This window comes from Scyliorhinus canicula, chromosome 5 (assembly GCF_902713615.1).
Source record: "Scyliorhinus canicula chromosome 5, sScyCan1.1, whole genome shotgun sequence".
NCBI lineage: Eukaryota > Metazoa > Chordata > Chondrichthyes > Carcharhiniformes > Scyliorhinidae > Scyliorhinus > Scyliorhinus canicula.
In genome coordinates this window covers 179,260,430-179,277,847 of record NC_052150.1, presented here as the reverse complement: position 1 = coordinate 179,277,847, position 17,418 = coordinate 179,260,430, and the positions used below count along the sequence as shown (strand labels likewise).

Below are 17,418 nucleotides of genomic sequence, written 5' to 3'. Positions count from 1 at the left end.
AATTCAATGTCCCAATTCTTTTGCAATGTGCTGGAATTTTCAAAGCGAGGATGGGTGGGGGTGGGGAGAGGGGGGCTGGGGTGTGTGGTATGTTACGTATCTAATCATCTCCAATTAATAGACGATTGAATGCCTTGAGGAAATTATTGATAGGTCGGGGAGGGCCAGAAGGTGATTTTCAAATCACAACTCACCAAACCCTAACAGTCTGGTGCACGTTAGTGGATAGCTGTGGGGCTCAATGATGGGAATAGTTAAGTTATTTATTAGGATGGAAAATTTTTCTGCCATGTTTTTCTGATCCAGACTGGACACATAGGAGGAGAAAATTAAACAATTTAGTTTGCTGGGTTGTTTTCCCTGAACAAAGTTGTGAATTTGTAAAAGATAAAACTGATCTGTTTCTCCCTTTGCTTTATGAGTTACTTTAAGTGTGATTGAATATACATTGGTTATTTTAGCCTTTGCAAGTTGATTTCTTAGTCTGATAACATTGCCCATATTTGAGATCAATAGAAGATCAAGTGAGAACTAAACAAATTCCCTTGCGTGGTTCTACAATCAAGTATGATGGGCTGGATTCTCCGTTCCTTCAGTGTTGACACCGGGGCAGGATTCATGGACTTTCGCGACAACAAAACTGGCGCCGAACCTTGTCTGATTCAGCGACTGTGGAGGGGCTAGCACTGGTGCCATGTGGAACATAACCGATTCCAATGAAAAACAGAGCCAGATTCGCTGGGTCCGTGATTGACGCTTGGGAGGCCAACAATCCCCATGCACACTCATCCCAGCCAACAAGATGCCACTGGTTGCGCTGGGGGCGCGTCCATACAACTGGGCTGGCTGGAGCCAGAAGGCACCTCGGGAGGGTGCCTTGGGAGGACACCTATGTTTTGTTATGCTCTTGACATAGCATAAGCTGCTTCCTTGATGTACACTCTGACAAAGGAAGGTTCAGACTGGAGATAGCTTTAACACATTAATTAAACGGTTAACAATTCTCTTACTTGGATCCGACTCTCCTGTTAATCCTGCTATAGCTACTCAGACTGACGAACCAGTCTGCTACAATCCACGTGGTGGGTGTGATGTGTTTCAAATTAACCCTGTGTACTCACTGAATGCCTCCTCTGGAAAGAGGAAGATCATGTGTGCTGTGTCCTTTTATATGGGTTGGTGTAATGCACCCCTGTGGTAGTGTCACCTCTGTGTGTATCGTGAATGCCCATTGGTCGTGTCCTATCTTACTGACCTATTGGTTGACTGTCTGTATGTCATGTCTCTGGTGCTCCCTCTAGTGTCTAGCTAGTCTATGTATATTTACATTAACCCCTTGTGTATTTACAGTGATGCATATCACCACAACCTATATGACCTGTGGCCCTAAGTTCACAGTGGACTGTCAGCGGTGTGTGCAGGTGCATGGCTGTCTTTCCGGCTGCAGCAATGGTGCCTGTCCACCCAACCCCATGGCCCATCCGGGTCCATGTCCGCGCATGCATATGGCAGTAGCCTGCAACAGCTGCGTTGTGCTACATGGCAGCTTTGAGTCTAGAGCGACAATGGCCCCAGTTTTACAAAGATTGAATAATAGGGATGTCAGAAAGTTGGAATAAGTTCCATTAGGCCTTGTGGAAAGAAATGGTAACAATTCCCTTTCACAGATGAATGCGTTGTGCCTGAAGTCACAAGCAAAGAGTTGTCGGCTGGATTCTCTGTTCACTGACGGAAAAATCGGGAAACTTGATTGGCCGGAGAATTGGTTCCGACGCCAAAATCACGGTGGGCACCGATTTGACACCAAATCGCAATTCTCCATCACCTCGACAGGGGTGTCATTGCGGTTCAGAACGCATGTACTGTAAACGCCGTTTGCATGCCATTAGCATGCCTGACCCGGCATATTCTCCGGGCACTCCGCTATTCTCCGCTTCCGATGGGCCAGGTTACCGATGGCGCAGTTCACTTGTGCTTTTAAAACCCGTGGACTGGGCCCGCTAAATAGTGCCCCCCTTTGGCCGGGTCGCGTGTGCCAGACCACTCCACCACAGTGCCCCCAGCCCCGAATAATGTCCCCCTCCCTGCCATCCTCTGACTGTGGCGGCGCTGGACTGAGTCCGCAGCTGCCATGCTGAGTTCCCGATGGATGAGACCATGAGAGACCCATGCCGTTGGGAACTCGACCGGCTGGGGCCGGAGCATCGGGGGGGGGGGGGGGGGGGGGGGGGGGCGAGCCTCAGGCAACGTCCCGAGGCCGAGTACGCTTCTTCGGAAGGGGCGGAGCATCGTGAAAATGGTGCCGCCCTCGATTCGGTCGTAAACTTGGATTCTCTGGCCGTTCGCCAAACACGATTTCGGCGTCGGTGATCGGAAAATCCAACCCGTGCTTCTTAGGTGAATTGGACAGACTGAATTCTCCCTCTGTGTACCCGTACAGGTGCCGGAGTGTGGCGACTAGGGGCTTTTCACAGTAACTTCATTGCAGTGTTAATGTCGCCTACTTGTGACAATAAAAATTATTATGCTTCCCTCGTCCCTGGCAGAAGCCCCCCGGCCAGCGGCACAATTGCCAGTAAACTATGGAAATGTTAGACCCTTTCTGTACCCCCTCTCTCTCCCTCAGCAGCCACGACGCTGGTCTCACAATTTTTAAAAGCACAAGTGCACTGCGCCATCGGTAACCTGGCCCATCGGAAGCGGAGAATAGCGGAGTGCCGGGAGAATATGCCGGGTCAGGCCTGCTAATGGCATGCAAACGGCTTTTACAGTACATGCGTTCTGAACCGCAATGACACCCCTGTCGAGGTGACGGAGAATTGCGATTTGGTGTCAAATCGGTGCCCACCGTGATTTTGGCGTCGGAACCAATTCTCCGGCCAATCAAGTTTCCCGATTTTTCCGTCAGTGAACAGAGAATCCAGCCGACAACTCTTTGCTTGTGACTTCAGGCACAACGCATTCATCTGTGAAAGGGAATTGTTACCATTTCTTTCCACAAGGCCTAATGGAACTTATTCCAACTTTCTGACATCCCTATTATTCAATCTTTGTAAAACTGGGGCCAATGTCGCTCTAGACTCAAAGCTGCCAGGAAGGATGACGTGCTGCCACAGGAGGCCGAATTTTCATTTGGGGGTGGAACTAACTTGGGGGTTAGGTCCGGATTCCGACTCCGCCTGGCATATTCTAGACACGCCCACTGCTATTTTGAAATGAAGAGCCAATTAAAAGCCAAGGCATGGGCTTGCCCTGTTGGCAGGCATGCTCACAAATCTGGAGGGCCCTCCAGCACTCCCAGACCGGCATCCACGCCACCATTCCTGCTGATCTGAAGATGGAGACTGAGAGGGCAAAGGCCAGGTAATTTTTCTTTTCGATTTTTAAAACTGCCACCACTGCTTGGGCAAGATCTAGCAGGGGCAGGTCAATGTAGGCTGCCTGCATTGCTGACTGGAAATCCCAGTTGACTTGAGAAAGAGGCCGATGCCGATAATTGGCCACCTGCTGCTTGCTGGCGAGCAGCCAATCCGACCCCATCCCGGCCTTTCTGTGGGTAACTTGGGGTTGGGATTAATGAAGGGAACTGGCTCAACAACTGGTGGTGCCAAAATTTCATGCTGGTCCATTGCCAATCCTGACCTTGATTGGAAATTTGTCCTGGATTTTGAAAAACCTTGTCCGTAATGTTTAATACGATATCCCGTAATGATTAAAAGAGTGTCAATGATATAAGAAAGTTGGAATAAGTCCACAGACATCTCAATTTATCAGAGCATAATAAAAGCAGCTATTGTACCGTCCAACATTTGAAAATGATATTTTTGTGTGAAGAGAGCCATTATGTTGGACAACTACTGCAAATGAGTTGTTACTGACAATGTATTGGCTTTTAGTAACCATAGTGACGCAAGTTAATTAACATTCACTGTGCACATTTGGCCTTTTATTTGCTTGCAATCTGACTGCATGCGAAAGGACAGCTATGGTAAAGTGACCAAGCTTCGGCTCTGTGTGAAAGAGCAGCGACGTAATTGGCTTTTATTGTTATTTTAATTGTGTGAGGAAAGGAACAGCTTGTTCCAAGATTCCAGTTTTATTTGCTGTGCCAGTTTGAAGCAGTTGGTGTGAGTTACCGGAACATTATCACGAGGGGAAGTTAAATCTGGGTTGGAGTCATTGGCTCTGTCAGATTTACTCATGAAGCCCTAAAGCCCTTCACAGTGCTTCTTTGAATGCAACAGTCAAATCGTACTACCGTTCATTTGTTCATAGTTCAGAGAATTTACAGTGCAGAAGGAGGCCATTCGGCCCATCGAGTCTGCACCGGCTCCTGGAAAGAGCACCCTACACAAGGTTAACACCTCCACCCTATCCCCATAATCCAGTAACTCCACCCAACACTAAGGGCAATTTTGGACACTAAGGGCAATTTATCATGTCCAACCCACCTAACTTGCACATCTTTGGACTGTGGGAGGAAACCGGAGCAAAGATACATTCTCTGCTCATTGATGAACACAGAAACCGGAAACAGATAACTATTCTAAATGATTCAAAAGCAAACTAATAAATGGGGAAAACAATTGTGTTCCTTTCAGCCATCACTTTGGATCAGGAAAGGCCATTCAGGGGCGGCTAGATCTAATTTTAAGGTTCTCCCACTATGTTGCAGATTCCCTGATCAGTTTTTCTCGCTGTATCTATCCATTCACCCGAGAATCTGTTGATAATAAAAATAAGGGCCGGGATTCTCCGACCCCCCCTCCCCCGCCGGGTCGGAGAATCCCTGGGGGGAGGCGCGAATCCCACCCCGATGCCGGCTGCCCTATTCTCCGGCGCAGTTTTTTGGGGGCTGGCGGGCTTCCCGCCACGCTGGTCGGAGGATGTTGACAGTGGCCTCCTCCCAGCGATTCTCCAGGCCCCGATGGGCCAAGTGGCCGTCCAGTTTTGGCCAGTCTCGCCGGCGTGAATTACTCACCTCATGCACGGTGGGAACTGGCAGATAAGTGTGCAGGGGCGAACCTGGGGGAGGGAGGGGGGGGCACGGGGAGGTCCGACTCTGTTGGGGGGGGGGGGGGGGGCACGGTGGCCTGGCCAGCGGTTGGGTCCTATCGATCTTGCGGGCGTGCTATTTCCGTGGAGTCCTTCTTTCCTCTGCGCCGGGCCCCTTTCGGGCTCCGCCGTATTACCCGGGGGCCAGCGCGGAGAAGAGAAATCCTGCGCATGCGTGGAAATACGTCGGCCGGTCCGCAGATGCGCGAGATCATGTTGGCCGCTCCGCGCATGCGAGAACTCACGCCGGCCCTTCGCCACTGGCTGGAGCAGCGCCAACCACTCCGCTGTCAAACTAGCCCCTGAAAACTTGGAGAATTAGAGGTTGACCAAAGACGTGAGTATCTCTCTCCAGGGAGCTCAAGGGCACAGCAGCTGTTGACCAGATGCCATGGGAGTGTCCTTCAAGGAAGCTGGTGTTTTGGGAGCTTGGGCTAGGCTGGAGGGGCCAGGGCAGGGGTCTCCCCTTAGATGGGGGTCGCTTTGAGTCTGTGAAGCCTTGAAGCCCATGATCTTTTATGTTTCACACCCCATAACAAGGCAAAGAATTGCTGCCACCTGTCTGTCCTGCAATCATCTCACAGGACAGAGACAATCTGCATCTTGTTTCTTGGAGGATCATTTCATTCCCTTGAAGATTTCCATACTTGCTTGTTTACATTCCATTTTACTCTCCTTGAAGTTTTCCCTTTATACTTTCTTGTTTACATTAAGTTTCATGCCTTGTAGATTTTTACGGGCTTCTGCGATTTCACTGTTGATATATGCCTGCTTTTATCCGTTTATACTTGGCTGGTTACATTGAGTTTCACATCCCATTGACATTTACCAGCCTCATGATTGACAGCTGAAGGCTATCTCAAAGGATGGCTCAACTTTGCATGTTTTACTAGCCCGTCACAGTCCATTACCTCTGAAGTGCTTCCTAGAAAGAGCAGGTGCATAGTCTGACAGCAGTTTTTGGACTAAATCTTTTTCAACCTTTGATGCCTGGGGAACATTCCTGCACTGGTGGTACCTTTCCCCCATAGAAGCAGCTGGCATGATTCAAACATTGAAGTGCAAGGATTCCCCAATGAGGACTCTCTCGCAGCCACTGTTGAATTTTCTGGATAGACATGATGACCACTATGGGGGACTCGGAGGTCTTTATATGCCCTGGATGGTCAGGGACATGGCTGGATAGTGTCCTGGCACTATCAATAGGCTGTGCCTGAAAGGGGGATGGGCCCTGAAATAAGAGGAAGCCTGAAGGAGGGGAGTGGGGCTTAACCAAACCCATGGCGAGGTGTGGAGGGGTGGCCTGATGCCAGAAATTGAAGAATTTGGGAGGTCTCTGCTATCGATTGGGGGTGGGGCTTGCCGGAAAGAAGAGGGGCACTGTCAGGTTATGCTAAGGTCAGACAAGGCACCCAATCTCTTGAGGACACACCCTTGCCAGCTTCCTCATGTCCCACGGCGAGCAGCACCCCTGGCTGCAATGGAATTTCCAAATGTGGGTGGATTGCGACCTGGATTGAGTCGATCCACCCAATGGGAATCAGACCTCTTTTCCCACCAGAGATCACCCTCAGAAATCTTTTGGAAGAATTCCGCTCATGGACTCGTGCGACGACACTTTTCCCCCATCTCACCAATTTTTATAGATGCACAATAGAAGGCTCCCTATCTGGCTGCATCACAGCCTGGTATGGCAACTGCTCGGCCCAAGACGCAAGAAACTTCAGAGAGTTGTGAACACAACCCAGTCCATCACACGAACCTGCCTCCCATCCATTGACTCTATTATCATGTGAGAGTACCTTTAAGAAATGGGTGTTTACAAACGGGTGTGTGTATAAATATCTGTAGTGAGAGTACCTTTAAGAAATGGGTGTTTATTACTGCAGTGTTGTCAGAGAATGGGTGGAGCTGGGCTGTCTGTCAGCTTTTTACTTTCATTTCAGGCTGTTTGCTGCAGGGTGTGTTTTAGTTTCATTTTCAGAGCTGGATAACTGAAGTCACAGCCAGAAAGTGTATTAGGATCTCTCTCTGTAATCTAAAGACTGTAATTCGATCCTGGTGATTTAAAACTAATAACAGTAGTGACTTTAACTTGATGTGCTTCTGGTAAATGGTGTTTTAAGCCTTATAGATGTTAAAAGGAAAGCTTAAAATATTACTTAGTGTTGTATTCTTTGGGAATTGTATTTGAATTAATGGTTGCTAAGATGTTCACTGTATGCTTTAAAAAGGTTAACTTGAGTTCATAGAATAAACATTGTTTTGCTTTAAAAACACTTTTCCATTTCTGCTGTACCATACATGTAGAGTGGGCCGTGTGCTCCCCATACCACAATCAATTAAAAGTTGTGGGTCAGGTGAACTCCATGCTACACTTTGGGGTTGTCTAAACCCTAGCCCATAGCAAACTGGGTGCTCGTCTGGGATAAAAATCTATCTACTGGATTGGCTAAGTGAACAGAAAGACAGTGAGGGGTGAGCATGTTGTGGATGATTTTCAGGTGTGGTATTCTAGTTTAAGTAGGGAGTGTGTTGTGGACAATGGCTCTTTCAGAGGCTCTAAAGTTTTTGGTGGTAGAGACGGTCACATGCAGTACCTTATGGACAGGGACTAAAAACAGACTGTTAGATTTGGCAAAAACATTGCAGTTAACATTGCCTGACAAAATGAGAAAAGATGAGGTAATTATGGTGGTGGCAAAGCATTTAAAGTTGCCTGAGATGTAGTTTGACTCATTGGAAATGGCAAAAATTCAGTTACAAATAAAACAAATGGAACATGAGAAAGAATTAAAGCAGCTTGAGAAAGAAGGAAAAGAAAGTGAGAGAGAGAGAGAAAGTGATAGAGAGGAAAAAGAAAGAGAGAGAGAGGAAAAAGAGAGAGAGAGAGAGAGGAAAAATAAAAGGAGTGAGAAGAAAGGAGAAAAGAAAGAATAGCCCTAGCAGAACAAAAGGAAAGAGAAAAGGAGATACAGATGAGGGGAAAAAATAAAGAGAGAGAGTTTGAACTTCAGAAAATGGCCATGAAACATAACAGTCAGTTAAAATTGGCACAGGTTAACACAGAGATTGAGAGTATGCTTAAAAATGGCATAATTGAAGTGGGTTGCAGCCAATGGAGCTCACCTGTAGTGATGGTACCAAAACCAGATGGTACCCAACAGTTGTATGTGGATGATAGAAAGGATAATGCAGTTACAAGAACCGACTCTTATCCTATCCCACGTTTGGAGGGTTGCATTGAGAAAGTGGGACAATCAGCTATTATTTCCAAACTGGATTTACTTAAAGGTTACTGGCAAGTACCTTTATCCGAAAGGGCGAAGGAGATTTCAGCTTTTGTGACTCCAGATGGTATATACCAATTCAAAGTTCTGCCATTTGGCATAAAATATGCCCCAGCCACATTTCAACGGTTAACTAACAAAGTCATTTCAGGATTACCCAATTGTGCGTATACATCGACGATCTGGTAATTTTCAGCCAGACATGGAAAGAACATTTAAAACATCTGATGGAGTTATTCGATCGACTTCAGGAGGCGGGTTTGGTGATAAACCTAGCCTAAAGTGAATTTGGAAAAGCCCAAGTCACTTTGCTTGGCCATACAATCGGACAGGGGCGAATGGTCGCAAGGGATGTGAAACCTACAGTTATTGAGAAGTTTTCAAAACCCTCGAGACAAAGGGAAATAATGTGATTTCTTGGCATGAGTGGATTTTTTCGAACATTGATGAAAAGATTTTGTAGCGTGATTGCTCCACTGACGGACTTGCTCAACAAGCATCACAAATTCCAGTGGACAGCGGAGTTTCAACAGGCATTTGATGACCTGACAGCTGTGATAACCAATGCTCATGTGTTGGAGAATTACAAGGGACTCTGTGATCAGATTGAACTAAAGTATCTGACTTTAAAGAGAAATGCCGAGGCAGAGAGAAATGGATGGATCATGCAGAGACCTTCTTGTTCAAAGAGACTATCAATCAGGAAGGATTTCAGTCGGAGGAAGAAAGAAAAATGGACTATATTATTATACCTGTTTGCGTGTGTTGCTTTTTGAAACGATAAAGTATATTTACTGTGTGCATTTCTTAAAGGATAGTGAAATGGTGAAAAATGAAACCTTCTTGAAGTTGGTGGTTTATTTATTTTTTCTTGGGGGAAGGGGTCATGTGAGAGTAGCTTTAAGAAATGGATGTTTATAAGTGGGTGTGTATATAAGTATCTGTAGTGAGAGTACCTTTAAAAAATGGGTGTTTATTACTGCAGTGATGTCAGAGAGTGGGTGGAGCTGGGCTGCCTGTCAGCTTTTTACTTTCGTTTTTGGCTGTTTGCTGCAGGGTGTGTTTTAGTTTCGTTTCAGAGCTGGATAGCTGCAGTCACAGCCAGAAGGTGTATTAGAGTCTCTCTCTGTAATCTAAAACCTGTAAACCAATTCTGGTGATTTAAAACAAATAACAGTAGTGACTTTAACCTGATGTGCTTCTGGTAAAAGGTGTTTTAAGTCTTATAGATGTTAAAAAGAAAGCTTAAAGGATTACTTAGTGTTGTATTCTTTGGGGGTTGTATTTGAATTAATGGCTACTAAGATGTTCACTGTATGTTTTAAAAAGGTTAACTTGAGTTCATAGAATAAACATTGTTTTGCTTTAAAAAATACTTTTCCATTTCTGCTGTACCACTCCTGTAGAGTGGGCCGTGTGCTCCCCATACCACAATCTATTAAAAATTGTGGGTGCGGTGAACTCCATAATACACTTTGGGGTTCTCTAAACCCTGGCCCATAACACTATCTATATCTCCCACTGCCTGGGGAAAGCGGGTAGCATAATCAGACCCCTCTCACCCGGCTTACTCACTCTTCCAACTCCTTTCATCGGGCAGGAGCTACAAAAGTCTGAGAACAGGCATGAACAGACTCAAAAACAGCTTCTTCCCCACTGTTATCAGACTCCTGAACGACACTCCTATGGACTGATCTGATCTCTTCACACATATTCTCTACTAAGTAGTACTCCTGTATGCTTCACCTGATGCCTGTGTCTATAGATTTACATTGTACATTTTATGTTTGTCCTGTGTATTTTCTTTTCATGTGAGAAATGATCTGTCTAAGCTGCACGCAGAACGATACTTTTCACTGTACCTCAGTACACATGACAATAAACAAATCCAATCCAATCCATCGCCAAAATAGGAGGAAAGTTAATAAGACTTGGACAGGCAAAAAACAAAAAGCATTTAAAAAAAGGCATTTGGAACTTTAAAGTCATTGTTGCATATTTCACATTTTATAAATTCCATTCTTTCCCTGCTGTACATTCCCACCATGCTGAGGAATAGTGAGATCTGTGATCAGTGTAATTAGTTAAGGGAGTTACATGTCTGTGAACTGGGCTGAATGCTTTGTTTCGGAAGTGGGGAATGCATCTCTGAAAACCTGGGAAATAGTAATTCACTGGGAAGCAGTAGGTTGGGTCCTCTTGTCTTTTGAACTCTTTTGTTCTTCCTGCTCTTTCCTTTCTCCATGATATGTAGCACTAAAAACTTTAAGGATTGCCGAAACTCAGTCAACCAGGACAAAAAAGCCTGAATGTCACTCAAGACTGGGATTCAACCACATAACACTACAGATTACAATCTGGTACTTTATAGATAATGCTACCAGGCTTGCAGAGAGAATGCTCTTGATAAATAGCCTCTCGCTGGAGTAGATAATATGATTTTCACTCTACCATGAATTCAGGTCATGAGTTCAAACAATGAGTGATACACCAATCCAAAAGTCCTGCAGGATGAGTTATACTTCTCGCTGGATTGCCACAGTCACATAGTTCTTATTTGCTTTTATCACGTAACGTCCATTTCAAAGGTAGTTAAACATTATTATGGCTAAAGGAAACGAGTGTGAAATGTTTGTGATAATTATTACACATAATTTATCTGTGAATCAAACTGTACAGGTAATAATTAGACAAAAATTGCACTAAAAGTACATTTTACTCTGGTACACAACATGAGTTCTGAGTTCACAACCTAAATTCTACCTTTGGCTGTGCCCAAGGTCAACGCAGGTGGGAGCGGCATGGTAGCACAGTGGTTTACACAGTTGCTTCACAGTGCCAGGGTCCCAGGTTCGATTCCACACTGGGTCACTGTCTGTGCAGAGTCTGCATGTTCTCCCTGTGTCTGTGTGGGTTTCCTCCGGGTGCTCCGGTTTCCTCCCACAAGTCCCAAAAGACATGCTGATAGGTAATTTGGACAATCTGAATTCTCCCTCTTTGTACCCGAACAGGCGTCAGAGTGTGGCGACTAGGGGATTTTGACAGCAACTTCATTGTCGTGTTACTGTAGGCCTACTTGTGACAATAATAAAGATTATTATTATAACCCGTTGCCGGCCGGGATCACATCGCTAAAGTACTATCAGCTTTGTGGTCAATTAAGAACCACCCAACGTATAACGCATCTGCTGGTTAGTTTGTCTGGGCTGGAGACTGGGGCAGGAACACGCCCAGCATCAGGTCCAATGAGGACCAGGTAAGGAGGTTTAAAATCAGAGGAGGCAGCTCCCTGAAGGCTGCCACGGGTTTTGGGGAAGGCTGAGGGCGCTGTGTGGCTGAAGGCCAAGCACTTTACTGCTGTTCAGCAATTTCATCAGTGCCATGAGGCCATGGACAGTGGGAGGGCACATTGAGTGGGCTAAGTGCCCCCCGTTTCATAGATGAGTGCCTGCCTGTGCTGGTGCAGGAGGTCAGTGCCAGGCGCAACATACTGATGCCCAGGGATGGGAGGAGAAGGCCTCCCCATCTGAGTAAGATGGCCTGGACAGAGGCTACCCCTGGCTGCAGTGCTGCAAAAGGTTCAACGATGTCCTGCGATCGGTAAGGTAAGTTATACGGAGCGATGGGGGGGGGGGGGGGGGGGGGGGGCACCACCGAAATGGTGGGGAATCTCTAATCTGGTGGTCCTGACTAGGAGCAAGAGTGATGCTCTGGAGTTCAATTGCCACTAGCCAGTGTGCCCCTCCAGTCTCCCCCTCCCCCCAATCAAACACCCAGGGAGACATCACTCTTGCAGCTGTGTTACGCCGTATTTTGGTTCCAGGCACAAGTGCAAATACTCGCACATCAGTGGCATAAGGTTGCTGCCTCCATGGATAGGGCACAGTGGTGATGGCAGATCACCCTCACATGAGGAGGTGACAGAGGGAGAGAGGTCCCAAAGTGCCAGCAGCTGGAGACCAGGGCCATGGTGAAACTGAGGCGGATGATAAGCCTTTGGAGATGTCCATCATGTGTATGTCCAGTGGGATGCACAGGGAGTTCTGGCAGAGATCCATGTGGATCTGTTAGCCATGCTGTCCATCATTGAGGAGTCCATGAGGAAGATGAGCGCTGTGTTGACCCTGAGAACGAAGCGCACATTGAGAGAGTGTCAACTCTCACGGAGAGGAGCTGCAAGGACACCTTCAGGGGTACAAATGGTCATGCATATCTGCTGTGACTTTGGAGGTCACTGTCATTGTGAGAAATGATTCAGGCTCCAAGTCTTCCTGATCAGTGCCCATCCATCAGTGCTGAGCTGGGGGATGCAAATGTGCCTCTTGCTGGTGGATGAGCTGTTTGTCATCTTTGTGTTCTCCTCTTAGGGTGATCCGGACAAGGGTAGTGGATGATGCATCTGATGATCTCAGGAGAGCCCAATCATGGGGCTGGATGCTCCCTCCCAGCTGGAGCCAACTCAGAGGACACGTGCCAAGGTCATCACGGGTAGCACAACAGGAAAGTCAGTAGGCTATCTCCAACATCACTGCCAGTGAGGGGATGGGGCAACACCATGATGCAGCGCTGGCAGACATGAGGCACCCTAAGAACAAGAGGGGCATGTCACGGGTGACATTATTTGGTCCTTTCCATCACTACTCTTGTGGAGGCTCCTGTTGTAACTCTCCTCTACCTCAGTCTTGGGTGACAGAGTGGCGTCATAAGCTACCTCTTCAAGGGTTAACCCTTGTCACTCGGGAGCCACCCATCCAACTTTGCAGGAGCCACGAACAGCCTTGGTACCTGAGAGTGCCGCAACCCCTGTCCGGACCACTCTAAGGGGAGCCGCCAGAGACGACAGGCAGCTTATCCGCCAGCATGAGGCACATTTGCATCTTACTGCTCAGCTCTGATGGATAAGCACGTGTGTAATAACCGTGTGAGCTCCCTGGATTTTGGACACAAACGTGGAGAATGTGTGCCCTATGCACATTCATTGAGTCGAATCCTTTCTTTTGATGAAATCTCTCGGCTGTCCTGCTGGTGCTTGGATGGCCGCATGTGTGCAATCCATAGCACCTTGGATGTGGAGGAGCCCTGCCAATTCCACAAAGCCTCGTGCTCTCTCCACCTGGTTGCCCTCGTCTGTCTGATAGACGATGAAAGTGTGGACATGTCTGAAAATGGCATCAGTCACTAGCTTGGCACAACCGTGTGCAGCTGATTGCAAGATGCTGCACAGATCTCCCCATTGAGCCCTGAAATGAACTGAAGGTGCAGAAGTTGAGCCCAACTGTGGTCTTCAATGCCACCAGCATAACGTGGACATCCCCATGCAGTTGGAGGCAATTTAAGGACCCATCAAGTCACAAAGGAATGCCACTGTCTCCCTGGAGAGGCATAGCCTCCTGCAGCACTGTGCCTCAGACATTTGGAGATGGCTGGGGCACTGCCTGTACACTCCAGGCCCATGGTAGTTGCGTCCTAGGCATCCCCTCCTTTCTTGGCCTTCCTGCACCATCTGAGCCTGTATCTCTCTTCTCACAGGTCTCTGCCTCAGAAGCTGCCTGTTCTCACCTGTCCTCCGCCCCCTCCTGCTCCTCCCTGCCTCTTCAGCAGAGTATACTGTCCCCATTGGAGCAGATACTGAGGAATAGTGCCTTGAAAATGATGGAACACTATCCTACAATCATCAGTAACACCTTCCTGAAATATTAAAAGCCACACTTCAAATGTTGAACAACAACTAGGAAACTCAAGGAAAACATGTTGTCCACGTGACAAGCTAAAAATCACATGGACAGCATAAAATCCCTGTCGATTGGACAATTAATGGCCCTAATTGGCTCTTTGGTTGTTGGCGGCGTGCATGCAAATCGGATCGATGTTGCTAAAAATTGGATATGCCAATCGATGTTGGGAGACACTCGCGACGTCTCATGCGATTTAACCCAGACCTGGACAGGCCCCCGCCCGGTCCAGCCATGTACTTTTTGGGCTCGTGAAATTTCATACCTGTTTTCACAGCATATTTTAGTGTTGTCCTGCAAGTCACCAAAAGGTCTTCCAAAGTATTTGGTTGTTCATCCAGCATCCAGTTAAATCCCTCAAGGAGCTCATCAGGGTAGTGGAAATCTATTACTTTTGTAGATCTATCAAATGTTTTCAAAATATATTCAAGTAGAATGTCCAAAACCTGCTCCAAGAAAGTGATAGTTACTCCTTCCCCATTGCATGCTGGCAGGAGGTCTGGAAAGATAGAAAAAGACAAAGAACAAATTTTTAAAATTGGCTATATTTCCATATTTTGGGGGATGTCCTTTCGGACTGCTTCCTAACATTGTTCCTCAGGGGAATAAACAACAGTTAGTCACCTCCACAACTGGTATCGCTGACCATCCATTATCTGTCAGCAGGAGATGACATCTGACTGGGCTGAAGCTCATTATATCAACAGGATTCCTCAACTGGGGAGGTCTGGTTGAGGTCTGGCAAATGATGATGTTGAATTCTGCACAGATCTCAAGCCGAACCTCAAAACTACCCAGTTAGGATTCAAATATCCATTTAGTTGAACAATCATATAAAGCAATATTCAACAACAAAGAGACCACACATCTGTTCCTGAAATAACTATTTATGCAATGTAATAAATTAAATTGGATTAGAAATGTACATAAACGGAAGATGCCATTTGCGCCTAGAAATACTTGTTGCTGATATTATCAGATAAGTGCTTAACTACCTCCTATTACAACACAGGTATTAATCCATTGAATTTGAATTCTAAATGCATTTTCAAATAGAGCAGAAAAGGGAAATTGCCCTATTAATGTTGTCAAATCATTATTACATTGAAAATCTAAACATTATGCAGTGGAAAGAAACATAGAGACAATTTATTAGAGCTTTGGGTATATTGCCAGAAAATAGATGAAGTACAACTAAGGTGACAAAATACAGCATCAAAGCCTTGCCAGCCTCAAATGCTTGCTGCCTGGCTGAGAATTGTGGTAATTGTATGAAAATGTGCGACGCTGCTCATTAGAATGTGACATGCATTCCAGCAAAATAGAGACTCGGGTAACCCAGAGCTAGCAGGCTGAGCGTTTACACTAGTATTTTGTCTACTGAGAACCATTGATTCCTGCGGATCTCTTTGGGATGAGAGGAGGTTTTTTAATCTGCCTGAAAATGATAGATACTTGCACCACGAAGGGAACAAATGGAGTTCCCGTCAAGGAGGTCTTTGTTATAGAACAGTACAGCACAGAACAGGCCCTTCGGCCCTCGATGTTGTGCCGAGCAATGATCAAACCCACGTATCCACCTATACCCGTAACCCAACAACCCCCCTCCCCCCTTAACCTTACTTTTTTAGGACACTACGGGCAATTTAGCATGGCCAATCCACCTAACCTGCACATCTTTGGACTGTGGGAGGAAACCGGAGCACCCGGAGGAAACCCACGCGCACACGGGGAGGACGTGCAGACTCCACACAGACAGTGACCCAGCCGGGAATCGACCCTGGGACCCTGGAGCTGTGAAGCATTTATGCTAACCACCATGCTACCGTGCTGCCGTGCAGGAGTCTTGTGTCTCCTGGAGCAAAATTCTGACTGCCAACCTTTCTGTCAGAGAGTTGTTTTAAATCTTTCAGAGGAACGTCTTCCACCTTGATATTTGGAGACCTGGCCTGAAGTCCTAGGTGAGCCGCATTTCTGCTCCTTCTGGGGAGGCATAACTGGTCTCACCAGAAATAACTTCATTGCCCAATGGCCCCAATGAAAACCTAACATGATATTCAATGGGATTTTGATTTTGATGCAGGGAACCCTGGGGGGTATTGCCCAATGACAGGGGTCCCTGGGGGGAGGGGGGGTCCCCCTATAACAGCGGTATCTGGGGAGGTCCCTGGGGGGGGTCCCCCTATTGCAGAGGATCTTGTCGGTGACTCTCTTCTAGAGGAGACATGGTCAGGCAGTGCATGTTGGGGGGGTGGGGGGTGGGGGGGGTGGGTGGGTGGGTGGGGGGGGAGGTTGGCCGCGGATGGGCTCAGAAGGTCTCTACCACCACATCAGATTCACGATTGCTGAGATCACAAGTGATTCACTCCCACGTGATTCCCGGCCGCAGGGAATGGAGGATCATGGGAGGCTGGAGGATAGGGTGCCAGGCCTGTTAAATAGTACCAGTTAAATACTAGCCTCCCCGAACAGGCACCGGAATGTGGCGACGAGGGACTTTTCACAGTAATTTCATTTGAAGCCTACTTGTGGCAATAAGCGATTTTCATAGATGCAAATGTGTCAGCAAGTCCTATTTCCATTTGCATTTATTTACATCCCCCGCCAGTGCGCATCGTGGACCTCGTTCACGGCACCAGCAGGGGGGTCGGAGCATCGCTTTGATTTTCTCCCGATACCCATTCTCTGTCCCACCGGGGAACGCGTTCCAGACATCCGCGGATGGAGAATCCCGCCTGTTAATTCTGAGTCAGTTGTTGCCTTCTTATCTGGTACTTTGGGAGCAGTGGTCAGAATGTCTTTAATCTTACTCTTTTTTTGATATGTTATCATTTTAAATTTAAGCTCTCAACAAAATATCAAATGGACTAATATTATTACCAAGCTGTTAGTGCGTCGTGATTTCTCAGTATGTTACATTGTCCCAATGGCAAAGTCATGCTAAGTGCATGATTTTATCATTGGTAAAAATGCAACATATGGAGGAGTTCCTGAGTAGCTATGTTAACAAGTCCTAGTCTGGAGTAAGGTTGTCCAACTTTGATATTGTTGGCTTGACTTGGCACGCACCATGACAGCCCTCTACAAAGAAAAATTTTAACGTCTTGGCTGTCCCGTCACTGTGACAACAGGGGCATGATCTAAGCAAATTTGTTTGGAGTGGTGAGCGGGAATTGCCTGGAGTGTCCCGACAGCCGACGCAGCGAGGCCGGCATCGATATCTAACGATGATTGGGCCACTTAATGAGGCCCCATGGGTTTCACACCACAAATGACTGTCCTGCCAGCTGATTAGTTGGACCGCGCTTGGCAGCTCCCCGCTAACAAAGGGGAGCAGCACT

The 17,418-nt window shown here is 47.0% G+C and overlaps 1 protein-coding gene across 1 annotated transcript in view; it reads right to left on the bottom strand.

Moving 5' to 3' along the window:
- The window catches only part of gad2 (glutamate decarboxylase 2), a 187,990-nt gene that overhangs the window by 102,249 nt on the left and 68,323 nt on the right, over positions 1-17,418 (bottom strand). The window contains exon 4 of the mRNA XM_038798155.1: positions 14,343-14,576. Coding sequence (XP_038654083.1) covers positions 14,343-14,576 — 234 coding nt within the window. The remainder of the gene's footprint in view (positions 1-14,342; positions 14,577-17,418) is intronic.